Raw genomic sequence first — 19,157 nt, forward strand, 5'->3', positions numbered from 1 at the left:
GCGGAACAGCTCTGTCTTGCAGGCCCTGTGGAAAGATGTCAAGTTCCACAGGGGCCTAGTCTCTTGTGACAGAGCGTTCCACCAAGTCGGGGCCAGTACTGAAAAGGTCCTGGCCCTGGTGGTGACCAATCTAACCACCTTGCGACTTGGGACCTCCAAGGTGTTGTCATTTGTGGACCTTAAGGTCCTCCGTGGGGCATACCTGGAGAGGTGGTCCCGTAGGTATGTGGGTCCTAGGCCGCATAGGGCTTTAAAGGTCAAAACCAGCACCTTAAACAGCATCACAAGGGGACCCCCCAATGTGAGACTCAGCATGAAGAAACATGGGGAAAGATTTGGTGTGCATGCAAAAAAAACTTATAATGCTTATAATGCATCCTAACCCAGAAAACGGTGTGCTATTACTTCCCTGTTCAGGGAAGTTTTCAATGTGTGATTTTACTGTATTTTTGGTTTCTGTGGAAGCCGCCCAGAGTGGCTGGGAGACCCAGCCAGATGGGCGGGGTACAAATAATTAATAATAATAATAATAATAATAATAATAATAATAATAATAATAATTCCCCTTACTTGTAAGATTACTGCACCACCCATTAACAACAAGCCATTTGGACAGTTCATAAATAGAACCTTGGGATAGTATTCAAAGTAGTGCCAAGGAGACACAAAGATTTTTGCTTGCCAGATGGAACTATCTCCCTTCTCCTCCCCTCCACCTACTGTTCTGGTTTCAGAATGGATTTGGGGGAAGTTCAGGGGCCATGTGGTGGTGGGGAACACCGATGCACTAGTGAGAGTCCTTTCGCTGGCTTCTGCGAATCCAGCCCATGAAGAATAGTTGAATCCAGCTCATGAAGTTGAATCCAGTTAGTTGAATCCAGCCCATGAAGAATAAATATAGAACACAGACATGAAATCTTAAACCACAGCTCAGCCCAATTTCTTGCAGTTAGAAAGAGGAGAAGACGAGGAAAGGGGGAGAGGCAGAAGGAGAGAAAAGCGGTTTGCCCAATCAACCACAGTTACATAGTCCCTGAAAGTTTACTTCTTGAAGATTTAGAGCCTCTACAGAAAAAGGTTGTCCATCACCATCTCAAGCAATTAAATCAGTAAAATGATCAAGAGGGGAAAAACAAACATCAATAGGGAAGTAAAAGTTGCTGAAATACCAGTACCTGAAATGCGCGTCGCAATACTTTTTTGCATATTCAGTCCATGTGCCAAATTTTCGTGGGCAAATCGCTTCAAGTTGCATGAAAAGCTGTAAAAACCATCGTAAGCGGACTTTATTAAGATGACCATTTCCTCAAAATCTGAAAGACACTCATTCTGCTTCTATGTGCATAACCAGCACCATTCCAAAAATGGCATCACAGTCATGGGCAATTTCCAAGTAGCCCCTCTGACATCAACAGCACAAAATTAGATGCCTTGCCCTGGCTACAGCTGCATAGTCTAGGAATTGCCTAACAGCTTATACCAAATGGTTGTATTTTTTCAAATTCAATAAAATGGCGTCTTGTTTTATCACCTTACTGCTTATGTGGTCTTAAATGCTTTCTACCACAACAATATCCCACCATTTCTCTACTGGGAGGGTATTATGCTCATCTACTCCAGCCCCACTGTCATACCCATAGTTCCAAAAATGTGCTCTGCACAAATCCTTATGGTAAGCAGTACAAAATTGTATTAAACTATAGAATAATCTGAATTACACTGCACAATATAAAGGAAGAAACTATGTATATTTTATTTGTATTTATAATACATACTTTATACCATTTTGTAAACTGCTTAGAGGTTTTGATGATTAAGTGCTCTCTCTCTCTCTCTATATATAATGTTAAATAAAATAAATAAAATTATTTCACTTTTATGCCCAGTTCAGATGTCATAGCAAGTCAGGAATGTGCTTTGGATGCCTGTGTTACCTCCCCTTCCTTTTTTCCAATTTCCTGTCCCCTCTTCCTGGTTCGGTTTGTGGCCCCTACAGTTTGCCGAGTCATCCTAATCAGACTAACTATGGATGCTGCAAACCATATAATTGGAAAGCAGACATCATGGCAACTTAGGGTTACCATAAAGTGAGATAAGGAACCCAGTGCGAGGGGAATAGAAAAGACACACGCTCAAAGTATATTCCCAGTGGACCAGCATGGCTTGGCTGTGATATGTGAACCAGGCATCACATAGTGATATTCAGAACCTCTTCAGGTCTTCCCAACGCAGGAGTTCCAGTGAGGAGAATGGCCCGAGTGGCGTTCTGTACAATAGGTAACAAAATGTTGCTACGAGATGCATTTCTGGATTTCATGTAGTGTGATTCATCAACTACCACCACTTTGAAATTCTGTTTGTACAGAGCTTCTGTTAAAGTCTTTGCATCTGAAGTTAGCAAGCCATAACCCAGAACAGTGACTTTGCTCGTAGGTATTCTCCTAGGAAAAAGGAGAGAGCAAAACATACATTCATCAAGTTATAAATGGATTGCTGTAAGGGTAAATGGCAAACTAGCTAAATTCTGTTAATTTATATTTATCTAGTTTATGTTTACTCTGCTGGATACAGCACAGAAGTTTTAGGTTGCCAAAAGAAGACTGGCAAAATATGGAATAGAACTTAATACAGCTCTTGTTTTGTACTTCAATTAACCCCGACGTGTTTTGCTTTCAAAAGTGTTTGAGCTTTTGAAAGTATTTTATTTATATTAATTAATACAAAAAAAGAAACATCAGAGAAAGTTGAGATACTTCACTCATAATATAGAGGATAATAGTAGCTGTCACAACTAAAGGAAGTAAAGCAGTGCTTATGGATATTCAAACACACAGAAGTTGTGTTCACACATCACACAATGACTAGTTTAACAAGGCAGCTTCAGAATGCATGTTTGAAGTTGATTTGCTTTGAAACTAAACCACAATGCCTGGTGTGTGAGCAACAAGCCAAGATTCAGTGGAAGCAAAACAAAAGGCTGCTAAAGTTCTCCTTCTAAGTATGCCAGAAATGGGCAGGAGGGCTTGCTCAGGTTCACTACAGCTTCTGCATGTTGGACTAAATCATGGCTTAGTGAGATGTCCAAACCAGGCCAGCACGCTCTTAACAATGGAAGTAGATTTGTAAGTACAGCAAAAAGACCACACCATTTTAAGTGCTTCAGAGCTACTGTTTGGATGGCAAAGCAATGCGACTGATAGCATGCCACTTACCAGGTGTCAGTTTTATTCTGAATAATGACGATATCCTCTGGAGAAAGCTCTGGGATCCATTTCTCCATCTCATCAACCCAAGGGTACCTCAGAGAGGAGGGTACCACTATTAACAGAGGCCATTCATTTTTGTAGTAGTAAGTTATAGCTATTGCTTGAATCGTCTTCCCCAAGCCCATCTAAGTCACAACAAATTGAAATAAAAAGAAGAAAAGCTTAATTGTATGAAAGCAGGGAACATCCTTATCAGTGGTTTACCTAGAAAAAGTCCTACCAGCTGTTTACACTTTTCATTTGCAGATGGCAGCCACCTTAGAACCTCCAAAATGTATTACTCAACTTAAGTGCATTTTGAGGAGACTAAGATAATCACTTCCAACACCTGCTCAGTTAAGGACATTAGAAGGAGATGGGTAGACATAAAGCCCCCATACTCACATATCCACAGATATATAAACCTACAAAATATACCTCATTCTCCCTCGCAACACACATAAAACACCCCCCCCTCCAATACTCATATACTCCTTATTTTTTCATGGATCAGGAAGAACTAAAACACATCATTTTGAATTCACACGATTTTTTACATTGAACCCACAGAATAATCATGGTCCCTTGGATGTGGAAATAAAATTCTTATTCCCATACCAGCTTGCTTATGTCTTAAGATCTTCTGCCCTAAGATCTGCAGACACACTCTTTAGTAAAGGAAAACATGTTTCCCACAAAGGAGAGGGCCTTTTCTGTGGTGGCACCCTGCCTTTAGCATGCCAAGAGAAAGGGCCATGGCACAGCGGTAGAGCATCTGCTGTGCATTCAGAAGGTTGCAGTTTCAATCCTTGGTATCTTCAGTTAGGACTGGGGTGTCCCATGCCAGAAACCCTGGAGAGCAGCTATCAGTTAGTATATAGACAATACTGAACTAAATGGACCATTGGTCTGACTTGGTATAAGGCAGTTTCTCATGCTACTTTCCTGAGAAAACATACCAGTTGAGGCCAACATAAGCTTTCCTGTCAGGCTATGACTTTCCAGATTGCCCAGGTATTTTAGATCAGAGATGATTTTGTTTGCCCTACTCTGCTTTTTAGATTTTGCAGCATTAGCTCTTCTTTTTTTTTAAAAAAACTTTGTTTTAAAACTGTACAGTAATACCTTGGAAGTCGAACAGAATCCGTTGCGGAATTCCGTTTGACATCCGAAACGTTCAAATTCCGAAATGTTTGACTTCCAAAGCATGGCTTCTGATTGGTTGCAGGAAGCTCCTGTAGCCAATTGGAAGCCATGGAAGCCCCGTCAGACATTTGGCTTCCGGAAAATGTTCAAAAACTGGAACACTCACTTCCAGTTTTGGTTCGTTCGGGAGCCAAAATGTTAGACTCCCAAGGCGTTTGGGAGCCAAGGTACAACTGTATCTATATTTGTTGCATATGAACTAGTTTTTATTCACGTTTGTACGATGAAGGGCAGTTAAGAAGTACTTTAAATAAATAAATCTCTCCTGATTCTGTGGGCTGTCTACCCTTACCATCTAGGGAAATCTTAAGTGTACAAGCTAGTTTAAAGTTAATCTGACTTCATCTTCATCTTATAAATTCCATCATTAAAAATTCTGTCTTTGAAATCCAAAGGACAATTTGAGTAAAGAGTTGCAGTTTTGGAATTCATTCCACCAAATAGTAAACTGCATTATATTCGTATACAGATAATGTTTCAGCAGCAACCAGCACATTATCTTCGGGTTCCACTCAACACTTGTTTATGTGAATTTATCATCATTTCTTCATAACACATACAAGAATAAACTTGTACGTTTTGAGTATTAATATACTGAAGATAGCCCAATTCTATGTCTGTTTCCATTGTGTCCAGGTAAGTATGCAGAAGATTGCAGCCTGCCTTACAAATATAACCCACTGACTTTAAGGAAACTTACTTTCCTGAAATGTGCTTATGACTGTAGTCTTAAATAGCTACTCTTTGTTATGTTGCTTCTTCACACTGAGACACTTGCTTCTCTCAAATTAAAAAGTAACGTAATCGTGAAGGTGGTAATTGACTGAAAATGAATAAATTCATGAGCATTTCGCCATTCAGTTGGAGTTTTCAATTAAAGGGGCAGTTACCTTGAACTAACAACGAACACCGGTAATTAAAATCAGGAGATAAGGTTATTGTTTGTCCCAACTCAGTTCTACAGTTACTTACTAAGAAATCTTTCTTTCACACATACACACAGTTTGAAGAACGATAATGCTAGCATTATGGCTATTTAGATAGCATGGCATAGGCTAAGATTTGGAGTTCCCTTTCGTAAGGCTGCCCAGTTCACCTCTCCCATTATAGCCGATGCCCTCACACTCCATTCCTGGCTGTTACAGGCACTTTCCCAAGGACTGGGGGTGGGGGCAAGAGGATGGAGTGAGTGGTGAACAGGTCACATTGTGTAAGTAGTGTTTAGCTACACTTTTCTACATCCAACTCGCTGAAAAATATTCGCTGAATATCAAATTCACCTCTCAGCAAAACTGAGAGGCACTTCAGTCTATGAAAACATATTACTTGAGGTTGACTTCATTGTTCCACATTTTCAATAAATTGATTAGTAAGTCCCATTTTGATTGTCACTACTTTAAAGTTTACATTTGCACCAAGTATCTGTATGGGGAAATTATCCTTTTAATTAATCTTTTAAGTACACATTATTTTATTATTTACGAATTGCTCCCCATGAATCATTTCAAAGAGATTTACAAACATCTAAATAGGTTATAGAAAAAAAGATATGCACAGTTGCGCACTAGTTTAATCCAAAGTAAGCAGTTACAGAATAGACTGAATGGCTAAAGAGCCACTTACCTCATCTGCAATCATACACCTAGAGGTGAAAATAAAAATAAAAATTAGAAGGTAACCCAGAACTTTAACTGAATAAAGCATGCATTCTATACAGTTTGCTAACACATATTTGTTTTCCAAGATATAAAACTCCCAACAATTTCTCTTCAACACTGTTTAATGCTAATATTGACCAGGATCTAAGTAATGCAAGGAATTCCACGGGCTTTAAACTCTTGAATAGCAAATAGGTCCCAGCCATAACTATGTTGCAGGGAAAACCAGCTGGTCTTTTCCGATATGGCAAGGGGGCCTGTTGTGAGAAAAGAAGGGGGAAAGTCTCACTAATGCTGCTTTGTAAAACTGTTGGGCCAAGAAAACGCAGGCTGCTTTGAGAGAATACAAGGCATAAACTTTGCCTGTGGGGATGATGCATTTATTTCCTAGCTTGCGGACAATAATGCTTTTCTTCAAAGTGGTTTGGGAAGTGCAAATTTAACTTTAGTCTGAGATACCATGAAATTGAGGTGGCGTATGCTCACTCTTTGCATGAAAATCCAGAGAGTGGTACAGGGTGATTATTCATCACTTAAAAAACAACCACCAAGACTTCTGTTATGGGTCCTTCAACTTTGCTCTGTGCAACAACAAACCCTTTACCTTTACCTTTTTGTCAGATCAGACAGCTGGGGTGCTTAAGAGTTGTGCAGCTGTTGTGATGTAAAGGTATTTAAATAAACTCCACAAATGATACATGTACCAAGGATTCACATAACAACCACTTATTCACATCGCTGCATTATTCCAATGTGTTGCATGTCAGTTTGCCCTCGAACATGGTTTGGAAACTTCAGCAAATCCAGGATAAGTCTGCTAGCTAGTTCACTGCAGCGGGATGATTTTAACACAGTTTGCCACTGTTTCATGATCTGTGCTGGCCGCTTGCTTGTTTCCAGGCCCAACAGAAATGCTGGTTTTGACATTTAAAGCCTTGTACTAGGTTACCTCAAAGTCCCCCTCCTTTGATATCTAACCTCCTGGAGCCTGAAAACATATTCAAATGCCCTTTTCTGAGTGCCACTGCCATTTGAGGCATATCAGTTGGCTTCTAGGGAGAGGTGGTAGCACCCTGGTTGTGGAATTCTACCTCCAGCGAAGCTTGCCCAGCTGCTTCTTTGTGGTGTCTGTGACCTTTCGAAATCTCTTATTTTTAAAAATCTATTACATTCTGTTTAAATATGCAATTTTATTTATTTGTGGCTGGTTGAAATATTTTAAATTTTTTCCGGTAGTTTAAGGTGCCCAGAGAGCGGTGCTATTGTTGTTAATAAATGTTGTTAATAAAGTAATAAATTGAAACGTTTACATCCCATCTTTTTGTAGAAAATACAGTGGTACCTCGGGTTGAGTACTTAATTCGTTCCGGAGGTCTGTTCTTAGCCTGAAACTGTTCTTAACCTGAAGCACCACTTTAGCTAATGGGGCCTCCAGCTACTGCCGCGCCGCCGGAGCATTATGTCTGTTCTCATCCTGAAGCAAAGTTCTAAACCCAAGGTACTATTTCTGGGTTAGCGAAGTCTGTAACCTGAAGCGTATGTAACGTGAGGTACCACTGTAGTCAACATGCCTTACAACAGCGGCTTCCAAACACCCACCTACACCTCTTTAGGGTTTCTAAAAAGAACCTGAACACTGAGGTTTCGGTCAGGCTCCAGAAAACCAGCAGGGAGGCAGATCTGCTTATACAGTAAGTACAATAACATATTTAGCCCATTAGATACTGCTTTTAAAAAGCTGGTGTCCCCGTGCCGTGATAGTGACATCTAAAAAGAAAACTACCACATTCTTTATAGAGAAACATCTAATTATCACATACTTGATAGTATCATGTCTACTTAACTATTCCATCTGCCACTGTGGGCAGAATGAAGCGATTACGTAGGCCACAAAAAGAAATCTCCCTATGGTTAAGATACAGCAATTCAAAATCATATTCCTTATGCTAATAAGAAAATCAAGAGTCACGCACCCCAAGCCCTGTTAGTTATATGCTTTTCCTCACTGCTTCCTGAGTTAATGAAATTAGAGCACACTGCCTACGCCAACAGAAAGGTTATGTACTTCCGAAGCAATCTTCAGATAAAAAATTTGAGGCACAAATCTGATTTCTGTCACATATTTTGACTGCAGCGAGCAGGACAACTTGTTCTTTGAAGTTCAATTAGTCATTTCCTTTTAACTGGTAGTTACCCAATTGAGACTAGATCATTCACATACCATCTGCTCACAACAGCTATATGACAGCTATATCCAAGAACGCTAATTTGAGGGGGATAAGGCATTCCATTCCATTTCAGGCTCTAAACTCAGCTCACAAGGACAAAATATGTCATAAAGAGAGTAAGAATAATACTCGATGTCCTAGATTCTTCCCCTCTTGAATGCAACTGCTAAGAGAACACCATGGCCAATAGTTTACCTGGAGACTAAGTAATAAAAATAAATCACCCTAGATGCTATCCTGATCCCAAGTTGATTCCACCCATAAGTGTAAAAATATACGAACACCTCTTGTAACCTAACAGCAGTCAATTAGATACTTGTCCTTTCTGAACTCCAAGGTAAAGGCAGGGAAAGCAATTGTTCCCCCATCCCACACTAAAATAATATATGTTATTTTAGTTTACAGTAAGCTATCTAAAATAGAAAGGTTATAAATTCCCACTCAGTCATGAAGCTCACAAAATGATTTGAGCTCAGCCTAACCCAATGATGAGGAAGCTTTGGCCCTCCACATGTCATTGGACTACAACTCCCATCCCCCCTGATCATTGGCCATGCTGGCTGTGGCAGATGGGAATTTGAGTCCAGCAACATCTGGAGAGCCATAGGCTCCCCATCCCACAGGGTTTCATAGTGAATGGGCAGGATAGGAATGTTACTACTACAACTACGCTTTGAAAAATAAAATAAAGGGAATTATGCTACTTAGCATCGCTGTGAAAAGTAATTTAATTTTAATATTTATTCAATATCATTTTAACTATTTACCACCATTTTCCTTCCATCTCTCATCTTGCTTAAAATGTAAGCCTAAGGGCAAGCTAGTGAATTTTAATGTGCTTTATATATAGTGCCTAGTTGATTTAGGCGCTTTGAAACAAGTAATACTGTACAGTATAAGCAGTTGTAAAATAAGACCAAAGGCAGAGAGGGGCACACAAACATCTCCTTGGAGAAGGTGAAAGTTGCTTTAGTCCAGAAATAGACTGAAAGTGCACCTACAATATGGCAGAACTACTCATCTGTGGCACTGACACTATCAGCATTGCAACGAGTAAAAGGAAACACAGGAAATGTAGTAAGAAAGTTTGGGTGTTGAGACTTTTAAGGGGAAACCCTGGTTCAAGACTCCACTTGGCCACAAAGCTGAGCAGTGACAGGAAAGGCACTGGATAGACTGTAGAGTTGTGTGTGCATAATGGGGTGGCAGAATCTTATTTCCCCACAGCAGCCCCCCCAACAGCCTATCCAAACTGATACACAATTGTTCAGGGTGGCTAAAACCAGGACTGCAAAGAGCTCCAGAAGGATCTCTCCAAACTGAGTGAATGGGCAGTAAAATGGGAAGCACAATTCAAAATAAACAGGCGTAAACTGATGCAGGTTGGACAAAAACTCCTAATTTCACAAATATGCTCATGGGTGGCAGACCAGGAACGAGACTTTGGGGTTGAAGTGGACAGCTTGATAAAGATGTCAACCCAGTGGCTGGCAGCTGTGAAAAATGCAAATCCCATGGTAGGGATCATTAAGAAAAGAAGTGAAAATAAAACTGCTGATATAATGCCATTATAACAAACCTACAGAGTGGCTGCAGTTGGGACAATGAACAGTTTGGGTTGCCTCCTCTCAAAAAGAGTTTTGTAGGGTTGAAAAGGATTCAGAAAAAGGGCAACCAAAATGATAAAGGGAATGAAGCACCTGCTCCATGAAGGAAAGGTTACAAGATTTGGGGCTTTTTGGTTTAGGGAAAACCTAAGAGGTAACATGAAATTATGCACAGTATTGAGAAAGAGGGCAGAGAATACAGTAGTTTTTCTCCCTCTCTATAACACTAGAACTCACGGACATCCCATGCAGCTGAATGCTGGAAGATTCAGGACAAGCGAAAGAAAGTACCGTATTTTTCACTCTATAAGACGCACCAGACCACAAGATGCACCTAGTTTTTGGAGGAGGAAAACAAGAAAAAAAAAATACTCTGAATATCAGAAGCCAGAACAGCAACAGGGATCACTGTGCTGTGAAAGCAGCAATCCCTCTTGCTGTTCTGGCTTCTGTGATAGCTGCGCAGCCTGCATTCACTCCATAAGACGCACACACATTTCCCCTTGCTTTTTAGGAGGGAAAAAGTGAGTCTTACAGAGCAAAAAATACGGTAAATTGTCATGAAGTGAGTAATTTAACTATGGATTTTGCTCACACGAGAGGCAGTGAATGGCTTTGAAAGAGGATTAGATACATCCATGGAAGATAAAGGTATCAACAGCTAATAGCTCTAATGCCTATGTTCTAGCTCCACATACGTCTGAATACCAGTTGCTGGAAACCACAGGGGGAGAAAGTGTTGCTGCACTCTGGTCCTGCTCGTGGGCTTCCCATAGGCATGTGGTTGGTAAGGCTTTTCTTATGTTTTCGAAAAACAAAAGTATAAATAACAAAAGCAAACTGGCTTTAGTACCAAAGAGTCCCCTGCTTCCTTTTATGAACAGGACTCACACTTCCTAACAGAACAGACTGTATTGAGGAAGAGTGCTGTTTCCCCTCAGTTTGGAGTTCCAGATTTTCACCCACTCATGTGAATCAGTTTTATGTAACACTCTAGCATATAATTTGCATCCTACTCACAAGCCAAGACTTTAGCATTAACATCTCTCTCATATAGGGGTTATTTAAGGAATGTGCGCCTGGTGCGTTTAAAAAATGTGTATATCATTAAACACAACTGTGCGGTCCTGTATCTGTAACAAAGATGACTTGTCTTGCAAGAATTAGGGTAACTTCACCAAAAATAGAGCCTCAGATGACTTGTGCATGGAATGTTAAGTTAAAATGGTCCCAATGAGTGGCATCACGTTGACAATTATGTGAAGTACTTTTCCATTCACAAAAAGGCTGTGTCAAACTTCCATCAGGAGGCAAAAGTGTTGAATGATAAAAAAGACTATTGAGCCTTTAGAGCAGCCTTTCTCAATCTTGGGTGTTCCAATGTTGTTGGACTACAACTCCCACCCTCCATAGCTAGGAGGACCAGTGGTCAGGGATGATGGGAGTTGTAGTCCAGCTCAAGCCGATTCTAAACAAAACACTAACCCTTACATGTTAACCAGTGAAAAGCAAATTAACTTATAACTGGGGGGGAATGCCAGCCAACTGATAATCAAGTGGCCAAACATTTCCTAGACAGCACATTTCAAGCTGCAAGCATGTGTGTAGGGGGTGGGTGCATGCTGGAAAACCCTTTAACAGAAGACAGGTGCATTTGGGGAAGAGGCCAAGGGGCAGCTTCTCTCTGACATTCCAGGTGGCTATGTTCAAGGGTAGTCTGTAACATGTACAAAGCAATTTAACTAGAATGATGATTGTCTAGAATAGTCATTATGTTACCTTTTTCTACTCTTCATCCTATAGATAAAAAATTCATTTTACATTTGCTTATAAATGCAATTGGCACCCAGTCATAAAGATTTGTGTTGTCCTAATTCCCTGCACCTCCTGGTTCTTTTTCCTCCCCTACATGCACAAGTAATTCCTATTCAAAATACTTGAAGAATACTATAAGCTTTTGGGTTCAGCTTCAACTACTTAATGATTCAGGTCTAGAAATTCAGTATAACATTCAGAAAATATATTGGAGCCATTGTAACTACTTGGGTTAGTTTCCCCACTCCTAAAAGGGACTGGCAGATCCATGTTTAAGATAGTTTTACCTGCCACCTCTTTCCAATGCAAACACAATTCCTTTCTTCTGAAATGAAAGCAGTTTGTCTTTTAAGTTTTCAGGTAGGTAAGACAGTCTTTCACTGACATCGGAAGTTGAAACAGAAGTTTTACGTGTACAAGTCTCTTGGATGACCACTGCCATATTCCACCTGACAAAAAATAAGAGATCTGATTTCAAAATGCCACACTCAGTATTCTCCAGCACTTACCAAAATAGGTCATATTTGAACACATTTACTTCATAAATAATATCAAAATGGATATGGTTGCAGTTCAAGGACTCTGGTTCATAAGCTGTTTTATTAAAACATTGTTAAATGTGTACGTGGGTTTATTTGTACACATAAGCATGTTAAATTGATCACTGGAGTACTTTGAATTCAACTTAAAAGTGCAGTTCAGGTGATAGGAGAGTCCTATGCCCTTTGTGTATAGTTGGCACACAAAGTGCTGTGAAACTTAATAACGTTAATGAAATTTCAGAGAGCACAGTAGACAAAATTCCCCTTTTGAGGCATCACTGCACAAGTGCTTCACTGAATACAACTCAATAATAATATTTTTTTAACAACACTGGAATGATTATGTGATTTTAACTTAGGCTAAAGCGGTTTTTATCCTCAGAAGAGCCTACTCCTCCACCCTCTTTCTGTATCGCTCACTGACTGGAAGGTGGCAAGCCTAGAACACAAGTGAAAAAGCGACAGCAGCCTCCTCTACAGGAAGGCAGGTCCTTTGCACCTGGAGTAACTGAGTGATCCAGCCACACCTAATGCAGTGGTTTACCTGCCCTCAGCAAAGGCTGATTAGGAAAAAACAAGGCCAGAAAAAAACCAAATCATGCAAAGTTAAAGAAGGCACACTCCATCAATAGCCATTTTGGATGGGTATTAATCCCCACCGATTCATCTAGCTCAGTACTGTCAACACTGACTAACAGCAACTTTCCAGGGTTCCAGACTGGAGTTTTTCCAGTCAAATGGGCATTTCTATCCTTAAAAGGAAGCATTGGGAAGAGTAGTAGATGTGCGAGAAGTATTTGCAACATACCTTTGAAAGCCGTTAGTCGCTGAGATATTAGGCAAATTTCAATAGTGACCATGGGCACTAACCTTTGCTGAAGACCACCAGCCTAATCTACTTCAGTTTCCCGAGTATAAAATGTGGAGGGAGAGGCCAAGTAAGCATATACCACCTGGAGCTTATTTGAGGAAAGGCCGGATGTAAATACAAAAAGTAACACCACTTTTATTGGGACACAAAGTAGTAAGCCCAGTAAAACTCCTCTTCTGATTAAATCTTAAGCAAAGGAAACCCAGGAATGGTGGTGGTGGGGAGTGGGATAAAAGGATGTTGCTGAGCAAGATGAAAAAGCTGCATTTTATAGCAACCTCAAAATGGAATGAATGAGGCATTACGTAGATGGGCAGCACAAAAATATGTACGATTACTTGAAAGTAAGCCCCACTTTTGTTATGGTAAGTATGCAAAAGACTCCAGCCTTAACAGGGTTGGGTTACTGCTTGGTGCAAAAATCTCAAGCAGAACTGCTCTCTGTGGAAATGAAGAAGCCAGCGGTAATTTGGTAGTGTCTCCAGCTCTAATCAAAACATGCACTGGGATCGCAAAGACACAGTGAATAAATTTAGGTAGCGCTTCTTCATACCTATGGCCTTTATGGAAACCCAAGTCATTTTTGCACAGTCCCTAAACTAACTGAGACTACATAACCCGATGTTCACTTAAAGGTAAAGGGACCCCTGACCATTAGGTCCAGTCGTGGATGACTCTGGGGTTTCAGCACTCTTCTCGCTCTATAGGCCGAGGGAGCCAGCATACAGCTTCCAGGTCATGTGGCCAACATGACTAAGCTGCTTCTGGCAAACCAGAGCAGCGCACGGAAACATTGTTTACCTTCCTGCCGGAGTGGTACCTATTTATCTACTTAAACTTTGACGTGTTTTTGAACTGCTAGGTTGGCAGGACATGTTCACTTACCTGGGGGTGAATCCCACAGAACTAAATGGGGTTTGCTTCTGAATAGATATACATAGGAATACCCTCCACATTTCACCTTACCTAGTACCTCTGTCCTAAAGTGAATTGAAGGGGTGTCTGTGGATATATCTGCCTTTCTGCCACCCTTCAAACCACTTCAGTCTAGGAGTTCAGGAATGCCATTCAGACGCGTCAAAAGATCGTTTACGTTGCATCAAGTAATCACTCTCGGGTGCAAGCAGAACTATGCAGTATTTTACTCCCACGTTTTTGACGGTCTCCTAGTCAATAGGTCTCACTAGTTTAAAGAAAACTGCACTGCCCCAACTACACGAAACTTGCTTATAAATTACTATTCCACTTCCTAGACCTCGAAGCGCCTTCCTCACCGAGACCCGCTCTTTCATCCGTGCAGCAATCGTAGCAGCAGCAACTCCTCCTCCTCCTGCCGCAGCAGCCAAACAACTTTTTCGCGCTCAAACGCAGCGGAAATGACCTCAAACCGAGAGCGCGGTAGACTCAGAGATACTTCGTTAGCAAGTGCCTGTCTGCATGGATTCTTTTTTCTTTTTTAAAAAATATTAAAATGGCGGGCCTCCGCTGCATTTGTGTTCATTCGCACACCCTAGCCCCATAATGGTCAAACAACGAGAATACAAACAAGCTCCCTTTCCCCTCTTCCAGGAAACAGGACAGCAACGAGCACAACTATCAATGCACCGTTTTTCAATGTAAGCCACATGGAACAAGGAGAAGCGATGGAAGATCACAAACAATTTGGGCGGCTGATTTACAAGTTCATGTGTAAAGGCGGCGGGTATAGGAAGCTGCAGAGATGAAACTGAATAGATAGGAAGGGTGATGGGTTATGAAGGAAGGAGCTTTTAGGCTGGGATGAAGCCCCATTGAACTTAGTTATTCCCCGGATTAACTGCGCGTTAAAACCGCATGGCAATCTAACAACGCCTTTTAAAACGTCACGGCGAAGATGTAAAGCACGTTTGGCCACCCTTTCAAGTACAAACTTGGGGTTACAAGGTGCGATTATAATCCTGGTTGGCGGTTGTTGCGATTAATAATAAAAACCTCCGGGTCCTAACAGGTGGCCTGTAAAAGCGATGGATAATTGTGGGCGCTTCCGACGTCGAGTTTGTAATGAAGGAGATCCGCCGGGAGTAAGAATGACTGGGTCGATGACGGATGCATGAGGTGAAACGCTGTGAAAACGTCAGGTTGATTTCAGCAGAATGAAGTAGATAAAACACATTTGCTTCGAAAAAAATTAGAAAAAAAAGCACACACCCAGCAAACTTTTTTTGGCACCTTGAACAACAGATCTATCTGAAGCATAAGCCTTCGTGGGCTAATAATAAGAAATAGCAAATATGTTTTGTACAGGGCATTCCTTTTAGTTTTTTGCTGTAACCGGCCAACATACCTGTGCCTCTAAGATTTAATAAAGAGCAGTTTAAAAAAAAACACAAGATGCATTTGCATCGGAAGACAAGAACCTAGAACAGCGATAGGCGATAGGGTTGTTTGGGGTGGGGTGAGGAGAGGGAGCCGGTGTAGCTTTTTCAGGTTGCTAAGACAGGCAGGGCGATCCTGTACCTACTTAGTAACAAGACCCACTGAATTCAGTAAGATCGCAGTAATGAAATATATAACGCAAGCAGCTTGCAAAGTGCCGCTGAGATTTTTGGCAGGCAGACAAGCGCGCCATGGAGGCAGGCGGGAGATGCGTAGGCTGCTTTTACCTAAGGACTCAATGCAGTGACTGGAGGAGGAGCCTGCTAACCGTGGTGACAGAAGAACTTGGGGTGGAGGACGTAATGATGCGAGTGGTACCAATATAAGGCCACAAATATAGTGCTGCAAGGAGGAGACCTTTCGATTTTAAGGCAACAGACTGTCAGGAGGCGCCTTCGGAATCTAAGCAAAGCTTCTGCACAAGTACTACAAGTCCCAGAATGCCTCGCTTCATGGAGCCGTTCATTGAAGCTAAGGCGATTTGGAAGCGTTTCATGGGATTTGTGGTCCATCCACCTCCGTAATATTAATTACTGTTTGAGCCAGAGGACTTGTCCCGACTGCATGTACGTCCAAGACGCCGCCACAGAGGGGAACTAAGGCCAGGTGCCATTTCGGAGCAGACCGTAAAGCCTACCTATAACTAGCGCTCGGGGCCGTCAGTCACCTCAAAGAGGCAACGCCACTGGTCACAGGCACCTCCGAGGGTGGGGCTTCCGCATTGCCGGTCTTCTAAACCGCACTCCGGTCTCCAATTGGCCGGCTACCGGCCGTCGCTCGGCTTTAAAGGCGCGGCCTCCCATTGGCTAGCATTCGCTTCACCGGGGCGTTTTTTCCTGCGTGGGCAGAATTCTGGCCCACTCAGCGTAGAGCTCCGGGGCTGAGGAGGCGTGCTCCAGGCGCTGAGTGGTTGGGCGGGGCGGCAGTCAGCAGCATGTGGCGCCGCGATTGGCCGGCGGGACCCGTAGAGGGCGGTTCTCTATGGCACCCGCGGCAGCAGCAGGAGGAGCCGGAGTCGCTGTTGGGGGCTGGTGATGGGGTTAATTCCCCCTCGTGTGTGAAGCCCCCTTCGCGAGCCGGCCTTGCCGTCGCCTTCATCCCCTTCCTCCTCCCCTCCGCCCGTTCGTCAAGGCTCGCGCCATTGCGGTAAGTTTGCCCCCTCCCTCCCTCACCCCCCGCCCCAGTTCCATTATAAATATCTCCCCCCCCCCGCTTTTCCGCCCCCTCCGCGCTCTGCAGAAAGGCTTGGAACCCTGAGAGCTGTCCCAGGCGAGGGGGAGGTTGGTCTTGCCCTTTTGCAGCGCCGCCACCACAACGCCAGCCTCCCTCCCTCTCCCTCCCCCTCTCTCTGCCTCCCCCCCCCCGCGCCCTGACCGGCCTGCATTGGACGGAAGTGCGCGCCAGCCTCGTGGATGCAATTGGTGCAGTTACGCCCCCGGGCCTTGCGGTGGGTCGGGGGGGGGAAGTGACCTCCCTCCCTCCCCCCCCGCAGGGACAATGTGGGGTTGAGAGGAAGTTGGTGGGTGGATGCAGTGGGGTCTGCCAAGCCCCTAGGCTTTGCATTCGGTGGAAGGGCTTCCCTGCTTCGGGCGAGGAAACACGACGGCTTCAAAATAATGTCATGGCCAGTCTCCTCCTGCCCCGGATGGCAACTCTTTTATATTATTCTCAAAGGCAGGCATTATTATAACCTGAGGGCCTGCCGTGGGAGAAACCCCTGCCGCTGCCCCCTTCGCCCCCCAATGGGTGCCGTCCTAAGATACATGTCTTCCCAGTATCTGTCAGAAAGGGAAGCTGGTCCAGGAATGGATGCAGATAGATTGATATTCATATATATTCATTCTCTCGCTCTCACTCACTCATTCATATATATTCATTCTCTCTCTCTCTCTCTCTCTCTCTCTCTCTCTCTTTCTCACACACACACACAGAGAGAGAGAGAGAGAGAGAGAGAGAAACAATCTCTTGGGACCTGCTGTGGCTAACCTGTATTCATTCCCTGTGAAGTGTTGATTCATCCTGAAATGGTTAAAAGAAGTGGCTGGTTAAAAGCTGTGGTTGTCACTTTGGTTCTAAGCTTGAGGGTTTGCCATCCCAATCCGTGGATAGAGCTGCCTTTACAGATTCCTCTCTGTTCCAAATGGATACTTGGCATGACAGTACTCTTGAGATCTTTAGTGAAAGGGACTTCACCACAAGGTCTGTAGGGAGCGTGAGGCTTTGTATATCGTTGGACTCATGAGCGATACATATGTAGGTTATCAGCTTGGAGACTGCTCCCAAGGAAGTGATGGCTTGCTTTGAACTTTGCGTCCTCTCCAAAGGCTGTATGAGGTAATCCTTTGGCTTGTACTAGTAGAGCATCATATGCTCCTCAGAAAATGGCTGGTGCACATATAATTCTGAAGACTGCAATGGGAGACAATATATTTCCCCGTTGGTGCTCTTTGACCCACTTCCCTGAGCTTGATGGGGGGTGGAGGCAATAGGTTCTGTTAGCTTTAGCAAAGTGTCATGGATTGAGTTTCTGGGTGCAAGGTAGTGTTAATTTCCCTAGTCCTGTTTGAGGACTGATTTCTAGCATCCTCAAGAGCTGTAAGTGCAACTGGGTCACCAGAGCTTCAAATAGTGCACAGTAACTGCCTCATAGGAAGGACTTTAAAACTGCATACTTGCCCATATTATAATGTAAATGCTTCCCCCCCCCCCCTCTGTGATTACTTAGGGGCTTGTTCACTCTTCAAATAGCTTGTGGCATATTGATAGCTGCTAAAAAAACCAACAACAACCCAGAGTAAACATTGAGAGAACCAGTGGTTAAAAGTGAAGTACACAATATTGTATTTGGGCTGACTGATCGTTTTGCCTATTGTGTTGAAATGATTTGTTCATTTTTAAAATAGCTAATTACTCATACCTTTAAAGGTAAGGGATGTTTTCTTGTTCTCAAGGTAACAAAGAACTGCCGGGTCCCCCTCATGCTGTGATGTAAGGTGGAAAATTCATCATTTCACAAAATTAAGGAGTAATCCAAAATGCCTGCCAAATTTGGTAACTTAGAATTTGTAATCTGTTTTATGATGTTTGGGAGCTGCTTTGGAAGACCAGAAAGTGACATAAGTGTTTACATAATGTTAATGGTTTTCAGTGCCTTCCATTTTTCTCCTTAAATTTTAAACCATGTGTGGAAAGCACATGCTATTGTGTTGTCACAAAATATTTACAAATATTCAAATAAAGTTTTGGATTTGTTTTTAATAATGTTAACTGTGATTTATTGAATTTGTATCCTAATCAAATATTTTGGCTCTTTGAAATATTTTATGCATACAAATTAACATTTTGTCCTTTTTTGATTTATATCGGTTAAATTTAAATAATATGTTAAATTGGATAGCTTTTGGGTATCAGATAATTTTCCAGTTCAAAATTTTCCAGAAGATTGGTGTCAATAACCCCTTCAGCCTGCAGTCAGTGTTCCTCTTCTAGAGATTGTAGCCAAATGATTTTGAGATCTTCCTTCCATACAGGTTGTATGGACCATCATGGCTGTTGGAAAAACTTTAATAC

At 42.4% G+C, this 19,157-nt stretch overlaps 1 protein-coding gene across 5 annotated transcripts in view; it reads right to left on the bottom strand.

Annotated features, from left to right (window-relative positions):
- Window positions 1-16,348, bottom strand: part of ZRANB3 (zinc finger RANBP2-type containing 3) — a 43,256-nt gene extending 26,908 nt beyond the window's left edge. The window contains exons 1-6 of one of the 5 annotated variants that reach the window (XM_083705768.1): window positions 16,225-16,348; window positions 12,047-12,208; window positions 6,075-6,093; window positions 3,213-3,391; window positions 2,210-2,441; window positions 1,176-1,261 (exon numbers count right to left, since the gene is read on the bottom strand). In XM_083705768.1, coding sequence (XP_083561894.1) covers window positions 1,176-1,261; window positions 2,210-2,441; window positions 3,213-3,391; window positions 6,075-6,093; window positions 12,047-12,201 — 671 coding nt within the window. In that variant the 5' untranslated portion in view covers window positions 12,202-12,208; window positions 16,225-16,348. The other 4 variants (XM_083705769.1, XM_083705765.1, XM_083705767.1 and 1 more) reach the window with 4 other exon arrangements.
- Between the last annotated feature and the right edge of the window lie 2,809 nt (window positions 16,349-19,157).

This window comes from Podarcis gaigeae (genome assembly GCF_964106915.1).
Source record: "Podarcis gaigeae genome assembly, chromosome: 1".
Lineage (NCBI taxonomy): Eukaryota > Metazoa > Chordata > Lepidosauria > Squamata > Lacertidae > Podarcis > Podarcis gaigeae.